General features: G+C 40.0%; 2 protein-coding genes across 3 annotated transcripts; one reads left to right on the forward strand and one right to left on the reverse strand.

The window, feature by feature from the left end:
• The first annotated feature begins 33 nt into the window (after window positions 1–33).
• On the forward strand, window positions 34–4,345 carry GON7 (GON7 subunit of KEOPS complex). Its single transcript, XM_083349709.1, has 2 exons — window positions 34–338; window positions 3,199–4,345. Exons 1-2 carry the CDS (start codon window positions 146–148, stop codon window positions 3,309–3,311), a joined length of 306 nt encoding a protein of 101 aa, XP_083205835.1. The 5' UTR covers window positions 34–145; the 3' UTR covers window positions 3,312–4,345.
• A 370-nt stretch (window positions 4,346–4,715) lies between these two features.
• LYSET (lysosomal enzyme trafficking factor) lies at window positions 4,716–12,040 on the reverse strand. Of its 2 annotated transcripts, none has more exons than XM_083349708.1 (2): window positions 11,831–12,040; window positions 4,716–5,587 (listed from the first exon to the last, which is right to left on the reverse strand). In XM_083349708.1, exon 2 carries the CDS (start codon window positions 5,569–5,571, stop codon window positions 5,176–5,178), a length of 396 nt encoding a protein of 131 aa, XP_083205834.1. In that variant the 5' UTR covers window positions 5,572–5,587; window positions 11,831–12,040; the 3' UTR covers window positions 4,716–5,175. The 2 variants fall into 2 exon arrangements, with proteins under 2 accessions (XP_083205834.1, XP_083205833.1); XM_083349707.1 differs by lacking the exon at window positions 11,831–12,040 and adding an exon at window positions 10,518–10,942.
• Between the last annotated feature and the right edge of the window lie 2,883 nt (window positions 12,041–14,923).

Below are 14,923 nucleotides of genomic sequence, written 5' to 3' on the forward strand. Positions count from 1 at the left end.
GAACTGGAAGAGCGACCTCTCCTCCCCCCTCCCGTTTCCTGACGTGTGTCTGCGGGGGGGGGCGTTTTTTTTTCCCCCTGACAGTTTCGTCAGAGGCGATACGCTAAAAGCCGATTGGTTCCTCGTTGGCGCCGGGAGCCGAGGGATGGAGTTGCGGGCGGAGCTGATTGGCCGCGATGGCTTGAAACGAGCGTGGCGAGTCCGGTGTGACCCTCCGGGAGAGCTGCGGGGGCTGCTGGCGGGCTTGTCTCAGCTGCGGGAGGAAGTCGCCGCTCGGCTTGGCCCTCTGGTGCAACAGGAGAGCCTCGCTGCCGCCGGGGACCGAGATGAGCGTGGAGGTGAGGGCCGGATATTTGGAACCGGGTTTTTGTCCTTGATATTATGACGATGGTCGTTCGTACTCTGTGCCAGAGGTCTTCAAACTTGGCCCTTTTACGACTTGTGGACTTCAACTCCCAGAATTCCTCAGCCAGCGTGCCTGGCTGAGGAATTGTGGGAATTGAAGTCCACAAGTCATAAAAGGGCCGAGTTTGAAGACAGACCCCTGCTCTGTGCGGTAACCTGTGAGGACAGATTCGATTGCTCTATTTCAGCTCCCAAATGAAGGAGGACGCTTTGGGAATACTGCGTCCTCTGAGTGAGGATAAAATTGGACTTGGATGGTGGTTGGGGCATACTAATCCAAACTGACCCGGTGTAATCCTTATTGTTAGCAGGGGAGGTTGCGTTTGGCACGGATGGGATTAAGGCTTGGTAACCTATACCCCATCTTTCTATCTTACCAAAGAGAATCATCTGAAAACCTTGTCTAACATGGATACGTAGACTTCAGTAAGGCATTTGATAAAGTAGACCACAACCTACTCCTTGGTATGCTAGAAAAAGGTGGAATAAATAATAATAATAATAATAATAATAATAATAATAATAATAATAATAATAATAATAATAATAATAATAATTTAATTTGTATACCGCCCTTCTCCCGAAGGACTCAGGGCGGTGAACAGGGCAATACATAGTAAAAAACCAAGAGAAAGAGGAAGGATGTAACAGAGCTGAATGAAATTGCCTGATCTTACGGAATAGAACTGCTGAATACATGCAGAAAAATTAACTTGTAGATTTCATTATGAATGAAAGGGCTAAAGCGTATGTCAGAAAATATAAATTGGTGTCATCTAATTGTGAGTATATGAAAGTAGGAATCCATAGGTTAGTGACAGACCCATTCATAAAACCAAGAATGAATGATATCTGATTGTTTTATTGAATTGAATTGAGATCCTCAGAAGGAGAGGTGAGAGAATCATGTATCTTTGAGAAAGGTTGTGATGCCACCTGTTTTGAAGACAGGAGTAATGCACCCTCACTAAAGCCCTCCCTGGAGCAATTCATTTTTTAACACTTTCACTCAGTTTCCAACCTGCCCTTTTTAGAGAGTTTTGTTGAGCATGGGTGACTTAGAGCCAATCACTCTCAGCCCAACTTGCCTCACAGGATGGTGGTGGTGGTTGAGAAAATAGGAAGAAGGTGTGTTGGATATGTTCGCTATCTTGCCGTATTTGTAAAAATAAAGGTGGGATACAGATAAATAATAAAATGATCTAGGTCACTATCATACTTAATTTTTCAGCTGTTTTTCCTTTTACAAAGACATTACTATTAATTGGTAAAAGCTGACTGAGCACTACCAATTTATCCAACATCAGTGAATCTGGCTACTGTTGATGCAAAATCAGATAACTAGGTTTTTGAACTCATGCACTTGTTCATTTCGCTCATTTCTAAAGGCCATGTTAATTTCTGAGTCATGAGGTGACATAGTCATGTTTTGTTTAGTCCAAACCTCTCTGCTCCTTTATGACACCTAATGGTTCCTGTGCCTTCTGTTCTGATTCCTCTGTGAAAACAGTCATTGGTTTATGTTGCATCTGTGAAATTCAGTTTATCTGCCTTACATTGAGTTCTTGTATTTCTGACTTTTCTCCATTATCCAATCTATCACCTCATTGAACAACAATGGTTATAATACATACCCTCATCACATTGCTGTTTTGACTATAAAAGGACTGGTTTTATCATTGTGCACTTCTGCACTTAACTGTGTCCTAAAATGCAGCAAATGCTGATCACCAAAACAGCTTTCTACTCAAAATCCCAGTGGAAACTCTTAAAGGTAGTCTTAATATATATATACATACACACAGCCACGGTTTGCTCTGAAACCACCTTGTTCTTTCTTGGTGGAAATTCTCTTATCCGCTATATGTATTTTTTGATAACTTGCACAAGGGCCTTTCCAACTATTGTCAGGGGTCTAATTCAGCAATAGCTTTCACATCATGGCTTTTCAGCCTTTTTATACACAAGCACAATATCATCATGTGTAAATATCCTTATGAAAAACCATTCAAAACTGTCAGAGAAAACCATAACTACTTTTTAAGGCTCAACAGGAACAACAAGCCCATGGCATAATTAACAGCAGCAGAGGAGCGTCAGAAAAGTCAGCATCAATTCTTAACCGATATTGAGGACTACAGTAATGTCTCTGGTTATGTTGTTCAAACAAGAACAGGGGAGTTAACAGATGATTAATTTTTACATGTTACAGAAATCTAGATGGGCCCTTCAAAAGTAAGTCTGCTCTGGGAAAACTGGCTCTGTGATTTTCATAGTTCATCCCCAGTAGCCCAACTGTAAAAGGGAGTTAGAAAAGCATTGGGAAGGCTGAATTTCTATCTGTGGTGATGCTGACTGCAAATTAGTAGAGTTTTTATTCTGAATTTTCTGAAAGATTTTATTAAAAAAAATTCAAAATGATGACTTCCTGGTCATCTGTAAGTAACTAGGCGGACACTGATCATTCAAACTCACAATTCAGTCAGGAGAATGGTTACCCTGCATTGCTAGTGTATATTGGTATGGATGTATTCTGGGGAAGTAGCTGAGTGCATCAGTTGTCATTCAAACACAGTGTAAAAGTACAACTAATCAACTATACTTAACGATATATCTAATTATTTCTAAAGTATAAAAGCACATAATCTTTTGCTCACATGTATTTTGAACTTGAACTAGCAGAGAAAAATTGAATTCTATTATGGAAATAAGTTTATCACAAGTAGAATGGTACTTTAGGAGACATTTGTTAATAGAAAAAATAGTTCTATGTGATGATTAATATTTTTGTAGGTGATAATGGAGATGAAGATGAGGAGGAAGAGGAAAATGAAGAAGGGAAGCATATCAACACCAAAGGATATTCAGATGAACCACCATTAAAACGGACAAAACCACACTCCTGACGGAAACTATAAAACTTTTTTAATTAAAGTTCCTATATACTATGAAAATTTATCTTTAAAAAAAATCAAAGGCTGTTTTGATTGGATGTTGATTTAAAATTGTTCATAAAGTTTTGTATCTGTTATTTGAAATTATTCAACAAGAAGATTGTATGTATGAGCAAGTAAAAGAGAAGCAAAGTTGAAAGTGCCCTTTGTGATTGGGAAAGGCAGCACTGAAAAACGCTCGACTGGAGCAACTACTGCCAGGCAGAAATACCCTCACTTCCCAACAAGGCTAGGCTCAGCTAATTCCCCCCCAAGTTTTATAGCCCAGATATCAAAAAACCTCATGGGGAAGCACTGGGTTGCTCTCCAATCTGCTGAAAAAGAGGCAAACTGACCAGCACATCATCCATCAATTCACAGTTGGCCAACCCTAGCTTTTGACGTGCATTACATCTACAGCTGGCAAGTTTAGCCAGTTTTTTTTTTCAAGGTCCTTAGAAAGCCAGGTTAACATACTTCACCCCGCCAAGCTTTCGAACTAGAAAAACGAAAGCCAAACTAGAGGGGGGGGTGTGAGCTGGAGAACTAGAAGAGAGGGCAAGCAGATGGAAGAAGAGGGTAAACATACTGAGACTGCCAAGACTGTTATAGCCCTTCAAGGTAGACCACAGGCTTGGAAACCAAGAATCTGCATGCTAATACTCCTTTTGCTATAAGATTATAGTAGCAGAATCTTAAAAGTCTGAATGTACTTCCCCCTTTTCCCCTTTGTCTTCATGAGAACTAGAGTGGATTTTTTCTGAGATACTTATTCAGTTTACAGTTCTGGCCTCTGTTTTTTTTTTACTTGCCTTATTTCTTTTTTGTTCATACCTGGAGGTGGGTGGTCTTTTTTGTTTATTGATGTATTTTTCTTGTTTTTAATATTTTATTTGTAACCTCTCAAGAGTTGGGAGTCAGGAAGCACACATATTTTAGTAGTGGTAATTTTGAATAGTATAAATGTATGTTGTTATTTGCAAGGATTAAAAACTGATAATGGGGAACTTTCTGTTGTTGCGCTCCAATTTCTATTTATCCAAGTTATTAGAAATAGAATTTGTAGATATTATCTGAAGATCCATTGTTTCCCCATTTCTGCACCCAAATAACCTTCCCAATGGTGCGTCTATGAGTTTACAGTTCTCAGAAATGGTCAGTATTCAGAATATTGCCACTGAGACCTGTAGACTGGATTTTAGTTTGGTTCTAGTTATTTTGTATAAAATGCATTTTATTATCTTTGTAATGATTCAGGTACTTGATTAGAGAATGGAATATTAACTTGTTTTTGAAACATGAGTAGCATTACATTTTAAAGAAATTATGCAGAAGTAAAATATATGATCAAAAAGATAATTTTCTTTTAAACACGTGTGCAAAAGGAATCTCGTTTTATTTAGTGCAACATCATCAAAGAAGAAAGGACAATGTCTCAATGCCACTTTTATAATAATTCCAAAGTTTACACATAAACATAGGCCAAGTCAATTTTCAGCAATTCCCTTATAGGAAATTTGACGTTTTGAAGGATGCACAGTGAATTAGGGTTTCAAATATATATTTACTCTAAAATCTTCAGATGGAGTGTAGAAATTCTGCTTTGTAAGGCAAATATGAAGAATGTTACCCTCTGTTCTCAAAGAACTTTTCACCAAATAGAATACCCCCTCAGTTAAAAATCATCTTGTTAAAAAAAAATAGGTTGGTAGGTGCTCTGTCCAGAGGTTAATGCTGAGGGGGAAAAATTCAAGTTCCTTTCAGATATTCAATAGATCTTCAACTTATCAAAAACTAGCCACTGGGGAAGGGGAGAGAGCAAGCCACATTGATTTCCTTACGTGTCAATAAGCTGCAGTCTGCTGATTTGATTGGAGGCCTTTGCAAATGTTTGATGACGATTGCAAACCACAGCCAAGCAGATAGGAATTATGCAGTAGCCCACTGTTTTAGGATCAGCCCTTGTACACGAGTAAAGAAATAAGAACATTTGTAAATAAGGTATTAAAAAGACAATGGTCCATAGCCAAAAGGGTACAGAGAGAAGACGTGTTTTTAAGGAATGCATCCAACTGATTTCTTGTTTAAATTTCTCTGGGGGTTGCTGAATGTGTTCCAGTGCTAGTCGATTGTAAGTCTCATTGATTTCGAAGACATAGTAAAATGCTGCAGCACTTGCTATTAGATACAGTCCCACACCAATCCATCCCATCCTCTGACGGAAATTCATCATTCTCCATGCTCTGCACCTTAAAAACAAAAAATAATAATTAGCCACTGTGAGGAAAAGTAACATACAATAGTACACAATAATAAGAGTTGCTCAGTATAAGGCAGTGTTTTGCAACCTTAGCAATTTTAAGAACCCTGGAACAATTCCCCAAATTCCCCAGCCAGCCAGGAAATTCTGGGAATTAAAAGTCATAGTATTAAAGTTGAAAAGTATAGGCATAATAAGCAATTTTTGGCTTTTTGATTTTAAGATCTGTTGACGGTAACAAGGTATCTGATATTAGGATTGCCTGCAATATGCTAACTATAAAATGTTTTAATAAACCCCAGGAGGAGAGTGTTAGGCTTCAGGGTTTAGTGACCATGGAAGGGGTTCCCAATCTTGGCAATTTTTAAGATGTGTGGACTTCCAACTCTGTTTCCCAGCCAGCCCATGCTAGCCAGCTCCCCTAACTTCTAATTGCCCTTTAGCTGAGCTGATTTCTCAGTGGGGCAGATTGATGAGTTTTTTTCTTTTTTGTCTGAAATTCGTTCAGTTTTTCCTACTTGCCCTTACTATTTTCTAGTATTTTTTTCCTATGGAATATTTTTATTCTATATGCATAAAGGTAAAGGGTTCCCTTGTCCAGTTCTAATCCAACTCTATAGGGCAGTGCTGATCTCCGTTTCTTAGTCAAGGGAACCAGCCTTGTCCGGAGATACTTTCATGATTATGTGGCCAGTATGACTATATTGCCAAGTCACACGGAATCCTATTACCTTCCCACTGAAATGGTACCTAATCTCTACTCGCATTTGCATGTTTTTGTACCGCTAGATTGGCGGGAGCTAGAGCCAGTAACTGGAGTTCACCCTGTTGCACGGTGTTTGGCTCTCGAAACCGGCCTCTCCGTTTTCCAGCTGACAAGCCCAGCAACTTTAATTGCTGAACCACTGTGCCCTCTTTCTATATGCATATGTGGTTCTTATGTAAGTATGTGGTGGCTTTAAGGTAACTAGGCCTGGTTCTGGCAAACTCGAATGTCATGGTTCCAACAGACAGAGACAAATAAAGCAGATCTCCAAGGCTTGCAAATTCCTCCAAGAACATGTTTATTAATACAAAGTATTGGCACTTCGAAAGTGAAACCAAGTCTGAAGAGATGCATAACAATTCCCCAATACAAAGTTAAGAAATCCCACCCCTATGGCTATGCAAGCAATTATGTTTCCCCACTCAGCTTGTTGGCAGGCTTTTCATGAAACGCCCAGCCCGCAGTCTCGGGAGCAGCCAATGACCTTGGTTCCCATGAAAGAAAGTCCTAGAGATAAAGTCTGTTTTGTCCAGCGCAACATATGACAACCCCCCTCCCTGTGTGCTATGTGTCAACTAGAAATGAGAAGGAAAAAATGGCTGCAGCCATGCTCATTCTAAAGTTGACATCAATTTCATTCAACTATAGAGCTGACTGGATGATTTTGGACTTGTCCTTCACTCTCAGCCCAACCAACCTCACACGTAATGGTGAAAAGGTTATATACCGTAAGTAGGTAGATAGCAGTATAAACACAGAAATACATAAAACCTCTTTCAATATGAAGAGTGTATGTGTAGGAATTGAGTAATTCACTAGGAATTCACATTTATTTTCGGCCTTTGTTTAAAGATCCCTTAGATCTTTAAGACAACAATGGTAAACTTTGTTTAAAGATCCTTTAGCAAATTAGCAGATAACCTCAAGTTTCAACTACACTCCTACACATTATTTGATAGCAATGCCACCATCACAGCACATAGATAATATATGTTCAGAGCTGGCAACTATAAGACTAATGCCTTCAATGAATTTTGTTTATTATGATACATACTCCTGTTTCATTACAACAGGACTACGGGACTGAATTATCTCTATTTTATGCAAGATATTGATCACTTTCCAACATAGACTAGTATCAGAATTATGTCTGATTATTATAAGCATTTAAAAGGGTCCCCAAGCAATGAATGGATGCTTATGGCATTCATTACTTGATTATTAAAGTTCCATTTGTTTTGTATGGAGGGTGGGATATGAGACATCTTCCATCTAGTATGAAAAGCAAGGAATTGTGTGTAAAAAAAATTTCCACAGAAATGGCTGCCTTTTTCTGAAGTTAGCAAAAACTGAAGAACTGGGATGCAATGATTAAAGCAAAACTAACAAAAAACAACTAGGGACATCAGAGTCCCTTCTTTGAAGAAAACCACTCTATAATTCTGATCATTTATCAAACACATAACAATATTGAAGTATATTTAAGTTCTATAAGCAATGACATTTGATTAAAATTATAACCTTCTCTACTTTCAACACACAAAGAGGCATGTTATTCCCAACTAGGAACTGTATAACTGTCAGTACCACTCATCCCAGTATGATTATGAGAGCTCTAGGCACATATTGCTCAGAAGAGTGATGTCAAACCAACTTTTATTCCTGCCATGAATCTTCTCAACATCCTAAATTAATTGCAGAACTTTAGGCATTAGCAATACATGGTTTTGTAGCTGTTAAAAACCCCTTTTCTTTTGGTTTCAATACATAAAGGCATAGGGGCCTTAGTTAATGATCAAAGAAAGTTTGAACTTTTCTCCAAACTAGGAACATACGGAATTTAGAATGGTGAAAATGAATGAATGAAATACACACACACACATACACTTGTTTTCAGCTTTCAGAAAAAAGCCAAAATTACACAATATATCAAAGGAAATATCAATAATTTAAAGCAAATCTGTTTTAAAGCACTATTTAAATAGAGACGTGGATATAGCATTAATTGCTACATAGACTCCTTCCTTTAATTTAGTATTATTTTTGTGAACATACTTTAATGATCCTAATTCTGAATTTCCAGAAAAATAGACCCATGTTTTTTAGCAATAATAGCTATGAAAAATAACAGGAAATACCATGTTCCACTTCTGAGCTCCCTGAAGTATTTGATTAGCTACTTGAAATAATTTGAGTGTGGTCTAAACAGACATTGGCCTGTTTCAAAATACAGTACTGAGATTTTCATGTTTGCAATAAACATTATTTATAACAAGTTTATAATAAATCGCTGTATATAGTTCACTGTTATCAAACTTGGGCATTGTTTTTCAAAATAGCTACATGAGATTTCAGGTTAACCATCTTTGCTTTACAGTCATTATCTCAAGATACTAAGTAGCCAAGAAACCAATCCATCAGATTTACCTGATTTTGCTTACATAGGAGAAAGGGCTACTTATATTTTAAAACAATTTAAAAATGTTTCAAGGACAATTCTGAAGTCCAAACAGTACCTTCAGGCCAACTGATCTGTATTGCAACTTATCTGCACTGCAGTTCTAGGCAATCATTTCACTATGAAGTTTATGTACTTATGAACAACTTAATATAAACTGTGGATACGTTTTAAAGTCACAGAACTGAGTTGTAATACCACAGTAATTAACTTAGAAAATCCCTACTTCAATATTTACTGCAGTCACACATCCTGTAGCATAGAGAGTCTCTTGTACATGACGCTGTAGTTTCTGTTTACTGCTATAATTGAGACTGAGGGGCAAACTGAGCAATCATTAAAATTACCCTAAACGTTGAACTATTTCATCAGCACAAACACCAAATAATCATCTCAAGGCAACACTACAGGAACTTTATTCCAGTTCTACAACATACTTTTACTTGAAGCATGTAGCAATTAGAACAATCTGTCCAGAGCTTGATTTACAGATTATTTTGCTGCCAATGTAATGACAATATTGTTTTAAAAAGTGTAATACTGTATCAGGATTCACTAGAAGGTTCTGACTATAGAAAGCAAAGAAAGTACAGAATATAATAGCTTTCTGACTAAATTTGGATTAATTCTCTTCACTTCTCTACTGATCCCCCTGAATCTATCACCTCTATTCACACTAAGGAAGAGATGCATACTTTGAAATTTTGGTGTTCTCTTATTACATATATATTAATCCCAATTTTCTTCCAAATAATTGGAGACTTAATTAATATGAAGATAACAGTCTTGTAAAAGCTTCACTGCATGCTTTTCATTTTACCTATAGAAAATGGATACCATAAAAGTATCACTTTCTATACAATATCTATAGTTCATGGAGAGCTTTTATATTCTGTAAGAGTGACACAGAGCCAGTTTGGTGAACTGGCTAGGGCATCACACTAGAACAGGCATATTCAACCTTTTGGTTTGCCTGAGCCACGTTGAGTAAAGAGGAATTGTCTTGGTTTAAACAAAATATATATTTAATTTGTTTTGATAATTTACATAGCCGCCCACTCACTTTCAGTGACTCTAGGCAGCTTACAAAAAATAAAAACCCAATATACAATTACTCTGTGTGTGTGTGTGTGTGTGTGTGTGTGTGTGTGTGTGTCTTGCCAAGAAAACTCAGAAACTTGTTCAGGCAGTCCCAGGGATCAATGTTGACTCAAAGGCATATACAGACACACACACACACACACAAACGAACGACATGGTAGCTATAATTTTCCAAACTATTTTAAAACGACATTATTTCCAAAGTTAATAATGTAGATAGTATTGGAAAACTTATGAAGAAAAGTTAAGTTATATTGCCACTGTTTATCATTTGCATCTTTTGTAACAACTGGTTTTCATTTGTCTTATCTGCCATATGGTTATTCGGTTAAACCACATTAATGGATCTTTCTCCGACATATTGATCTTTATCTACCCTGCTTGTCTGATTTTCTAAACATAGCACACTTTGACAGAACTATTCAAAGATCAAATCTATTTTAAATATACTGCTTGAGAGAGATGTACTGTATTCATTCAATACAAAAGGACACATTTCCACTGAAAGTGGTGGCAAGGAAGTCAGTTATTAAAATCATTAATACCAGGGAACTACAAACAAAATTCAGTCTAAAAGACAACTTTTTTTCTCACCCTTCCATAAACTGTAGAGAATTTTCTCTCTTTACAGCAAACCTCTTCAAAGTAAGTGGATTATCAAGTCTCCTTGAGATTGAACTCCCTTCCCTCTGGTGATTTTATGGATGTAACTTACATGTTTTCTTGGCAGCAGTACAGAAATAATTGGCCATGCCTTCTGGGATTTTCTTTAAAAAAAAATTCCCACGCAAGTTTATAATCTGAAGGCTTCTTGGTGGTCTCCAATCCCAATACTAACTTCAACGGATCCTTGATTTTTATTTTAAAGATTAGCCAAGCTCAGATCCCTGTCTATCTTCCCTAAATTTATAATCTGAAGGCTTCTTGGTGGTCTCCAATCCCAAAGGTAACTTTCAACGGATCCTTGATTTTTATTTTAAAGATTAGCCAAGCTCAGATCCCTGTCTATCTTCCCCGTCTACCATGTTTTAACCACCTCTCCAAAAACAGAGGTCTACATTGAACAATCAAACTCCTTCCAAGGGCTGGGCAAAGAGATTCCCACCTCCGGGAGAAAAAATGCGAGAGATCCCACCTTCCAGGATGAAACTTTCAAGAGCAGAAGCCCAAGACTCCAGGATTCCCAGCGCCTTGGTTGCTTCCCTCGCGGTCCCTCTCCCACGTTGTTGTTGTTGTTGTTGTTAGTTGCGAAGTCGTGTCCGACCCATCGCGACCCTATGGACAATGTTCCTCCAGGCCTTCCTGTCCTCTACCATCTTCTGGAGTCCATCTAAGCTCACGCCTACTGCTTCAATGACTCCATCCAGCCACCTCATTCTCTGTCGTCCCCTTCTTCTATTGCCCTCAATCTTTCCCAGCATTAGGCTCTTCTCCAGTGAGTCCTTCCTTCTCATTAGGTGGCCAAAGTATTTGAGTTTTAGCTTCAGGATCTGGCCTTCTAAAGAGCAGTCAGGGTTGATCTCTAGGACTAACCCTCTCCCACCCACCCACCCAAATTCAACCAGACCAAGGGCTGGCCTCTGGCACTTCCTCTCCGAGAAGCCACGCAGCAGGCATCGAGCGTGCCCCGAAGCCAGCGTAGACCACCAGCTTCCCCCACCCCAACACACACACACACACACACACACACACACACAAACACACACACACTGGGGTTTCAAGGGGAGACAAAAGTTGCCAGATGCCAAGGGGAGGGGAGGGACTCCTAGGCAACGCGGAGCATCAATCCCGAGAAATGAAGCCCCAGCCCCTTACTCGGGGAGAGGCTTCCGCCATCGGACTTTCCCTCCCGACCCTCGGCGGCGAGGCTGCCGCATTCCGAGTCCGCTCCCTCCCACCGGCGTTACCTTCCTCCGCTAGGAAACCCGGGAGCAAACAAGCCGGAGGCGGAGGGCAGGCGAGGGAATCCGTGGAAGGGACCGCCCGTCCGCCCAATCACGTCGCGCTCTCTGCGCCAGGTCCAGCGGAGGAAGCGCGACGCTCGGCCACCCAAGCCACGCTCCGAATCCCTCCGGAGCCGGGCCCCCTCCCCTCCATCCGTTTTGTCTCCGGCCGAAGACCCGCCCTCGACTCCCTCTGCTTCCGGGTAGTGCACGAGGACTGTCTGCTGCCTCGGCTCCCAGCTCTGGAGTCACGAGCGTCAGCCCGGAGGAGGGGGGGGGCTCCTTTTTTTTTTTTTTTGTAGAGAGACGAGAGAGCGAGCCAGGCTTCCTTCTTAGGTAGGGGCAGGGGAGATGGTTGATATCTCTCCCACCTCTTTGTGTTAGAGGAGTGGGCGAAAGATCAGTAGAGAAGCGCAGGGTTTAGGATCAGGGGTAGGCAACCTCGGCTCTTTTAGGACTCATGGACTTCAACTCCCAGAATTCCTGAGCCAGCTTGGCTGGCTCAGGAATTCTGGGAGTTGAAGTCCATGAGTCCTAAAAGAGCCGAGGTTGCCTACCCCTGGTTTATATGCTGCAGCAGGAGGGAAAAAAAAAACAACCTGCCACCTCCTTAGACCAAGAAGATTTGATTTTGTAAAAAAAAAAAAAGGTTGATTGCTCTGCGAATGGCTAATGTGAGCTTTATAGGTAAAGAATTTTGGGGGGGCATTTTCCTCAAGGATTGGACAAAAAAAAAGGGAGCCTCTTATCTAGAGATAGTTTCCACCCAGTGATACAGCAATGTGATGTAGTGTCAGGTAGTCCTCAACTTACGACCACAATTGAACCCCAAAATTTCTGTTGCTAAGTGAGAAATTTGTTAAGTGAGTTTTCGGCCCGTTTTGTGATTTCTTGGTGCATCTGTTAAGTGAATCACTTGCAGGTTGCTAAATTAGTTAAGTAACCCGGTGGTTCAAAGAATCTGGTTTCCCCATTGACTTCCCTTGTGAGAAGGTTGCAAAAGGTGATCACATGACCCTGGGAGACTGAGTGACTGGAGTTGTCAAGCATCAGAATGTAAATCATGTTATTATGACTAGGTCAGTTGAAGGCTACAGCAGAGGTCCCCAATCTTTTGGGCACCAGGGACTGGTTCTGTGGAGAGAGGTTTTTCCGTGGACCGGAAGGGATGTGGTTTTGTGTGCTGCCTGCTGGGGCTTGTTTGTTTGTGCGGACCAGTTGCTGGCATGCTATGGACCAGTACTAGTCCACGGACCTGAGATTGGGGACCCCTGGGCTATAGTATTCATACTGGGGTTTCTGGACCACTTCGTGTTATATGACTTAACAACTCCTGATCACTATATAGGGCCTGCCCACTTCCCAGGCGCTGATGCACCTGTGTTAATCTTGTCACGTTGAACTAGTTCTGTCATACTCAGAGAAACTTGCCGTGGTGAGAGTGTCAGCATGCTGATTGCAAATGCAGTTGACATGTCACATGACACTGCCACAGTGGGATACATGAACAGGAAATACAAGGCAAAGAACCCAAGCAGCAGCAGCAGCTTCATTAACATTTAGACAGAGACATACCCCAATCAAGGGATATACCGTATGTATTATGTATAGATACAATGAAGCGTAAACCAACACGTCAGGCTTGAGAATACTGAAAGACTAGATGACAACAGTGTTAGCACTGTCATCTGAGGAAATGATATGAAAATGACAATAGAGGTGGCACTTTTAAAATAATTTTGCTACCAGAATTGATTGGGTGTATTAAAAGATCAGTAAGAGCAATAAGAATGTCAAATCTTTAGTTGTTGTAAGTTTATAAACTCATTAACACCTAAGAAATATTTGGGACCAAGAAAAAACTATCTTTGAACTCTCATGTCCAGCCAGTTAAAATCACAATAGGACTAGGAGACCTTGTCTTGGATATCTTTGTTGCCTTGGATTATTTGTGTAAACAATAGAAATAATAAATAATATGATAAAAATATAGCCTGGAACACCCACACTTCACAGGCTCAACTCATGAAGAGAATTTGATAAATAAGTCCAAAAGCTTTCACACGAGCCAATCTACTGTTTCAGACAAAAATATCTATATTTTAAAAAAATAGTTAGGATTGCCAACTTTGCAGCCTGTTAAATCAACAAGACTCATCACTTAAGTAGATCTGGGGGTGGTCTTGATGAGAGGAACTGCTTTGGGAAATGCATTCTTGTCATCTATTTCAGGCAAAAAGTATTTTGAAAAAGCCATTTTCCAAAGCCAGCTAATCAGATCACACAGCAATAGAATATATAAAGTAATCATGTTACAAATTTTTTCCTTAAAACAAGTGGAATTCTATGAACATGGCAGAATATAATGTACCACGAAAAGGATATTAACTATACTGAATGCTTGTAAAAAAAAATCCCTGGGTCATTGCTCCATGTCTATGGATAAATCACTTTTGCTAGGATTATTGTAGTAAAAACTTCTTGGAATAATTTGCACAGCTGGGGCTTTTGAGGAGTTAATAAAAGTGTTATTTAAACGTTATTCCTAAGATAATGGAGGTCCTTTACTCAACTTTATGTTGTGTACCAGTTATACACTTTCCTGGATAGGAAGGCTCTCTGCTTGGCCACTGACATCCTGATCATCTCCCATTTGGACTATTGCAATGCATTGGGGCTATCTTTGAAAAATATCTGGAAACTTCAGCTGATACAAAATGTGGTCACACAGGCAATCTTAGGCACCCAAAGAATGGCATATATAACACTTGTGCTGTGTGAACTCCACTGGATGCCAGTTTGCTTCTGGGTCCAATTAAGGTGTTTATGGTGATCTCTAAAGCCCTACATGGCAGCATGGGGCCAGGTTACCTATAGAACTAGCTGTGGTTTGCCCCATCAAATTAGCCCATCCCACTCAGTCATGCAGAGAAGGTATGTTGTGGACTGTGTCAGTTAATGAATTCCAATTGGAAGGTCCCAGGAAGAGAGCCTTCTCTGCTGTTCCCTCTGCCCTTTGGAACAGTCTCTCCACCTCTACCCCGCTACCCTGCCTCC

This window comes from Vipera ursinii (assembly GCF_947247035.1).
Source record: "Vipera ursinii genome assembly, chromosome: 1".
NCBI classification, from domain to species: domain Eukaryota; kingdom Metazoa; phylum Chordata; class Lepidosauria; order Squamata; family Viperidae; genus Vipera; species Vipera ursinii.

What these genes read in the sequence shown, in the direction of transcription:
- GON7 (XM_083349709.1), top strand. Translation starts at nt 146, where the DNA reads ATGGAGTTGCGGGCGGAGCTGATTGGCCGCGATGGCTTGAAACGAGCG. An exon ending in GGACCGAGATGAGCGTGGAG is followed by an intron (nt 339 to 3,198) that starts GTGAGGGCCGGA and finishes ATATTTTTGTAG; the next exon opens with GTGATAATGGAGATGAAGAT.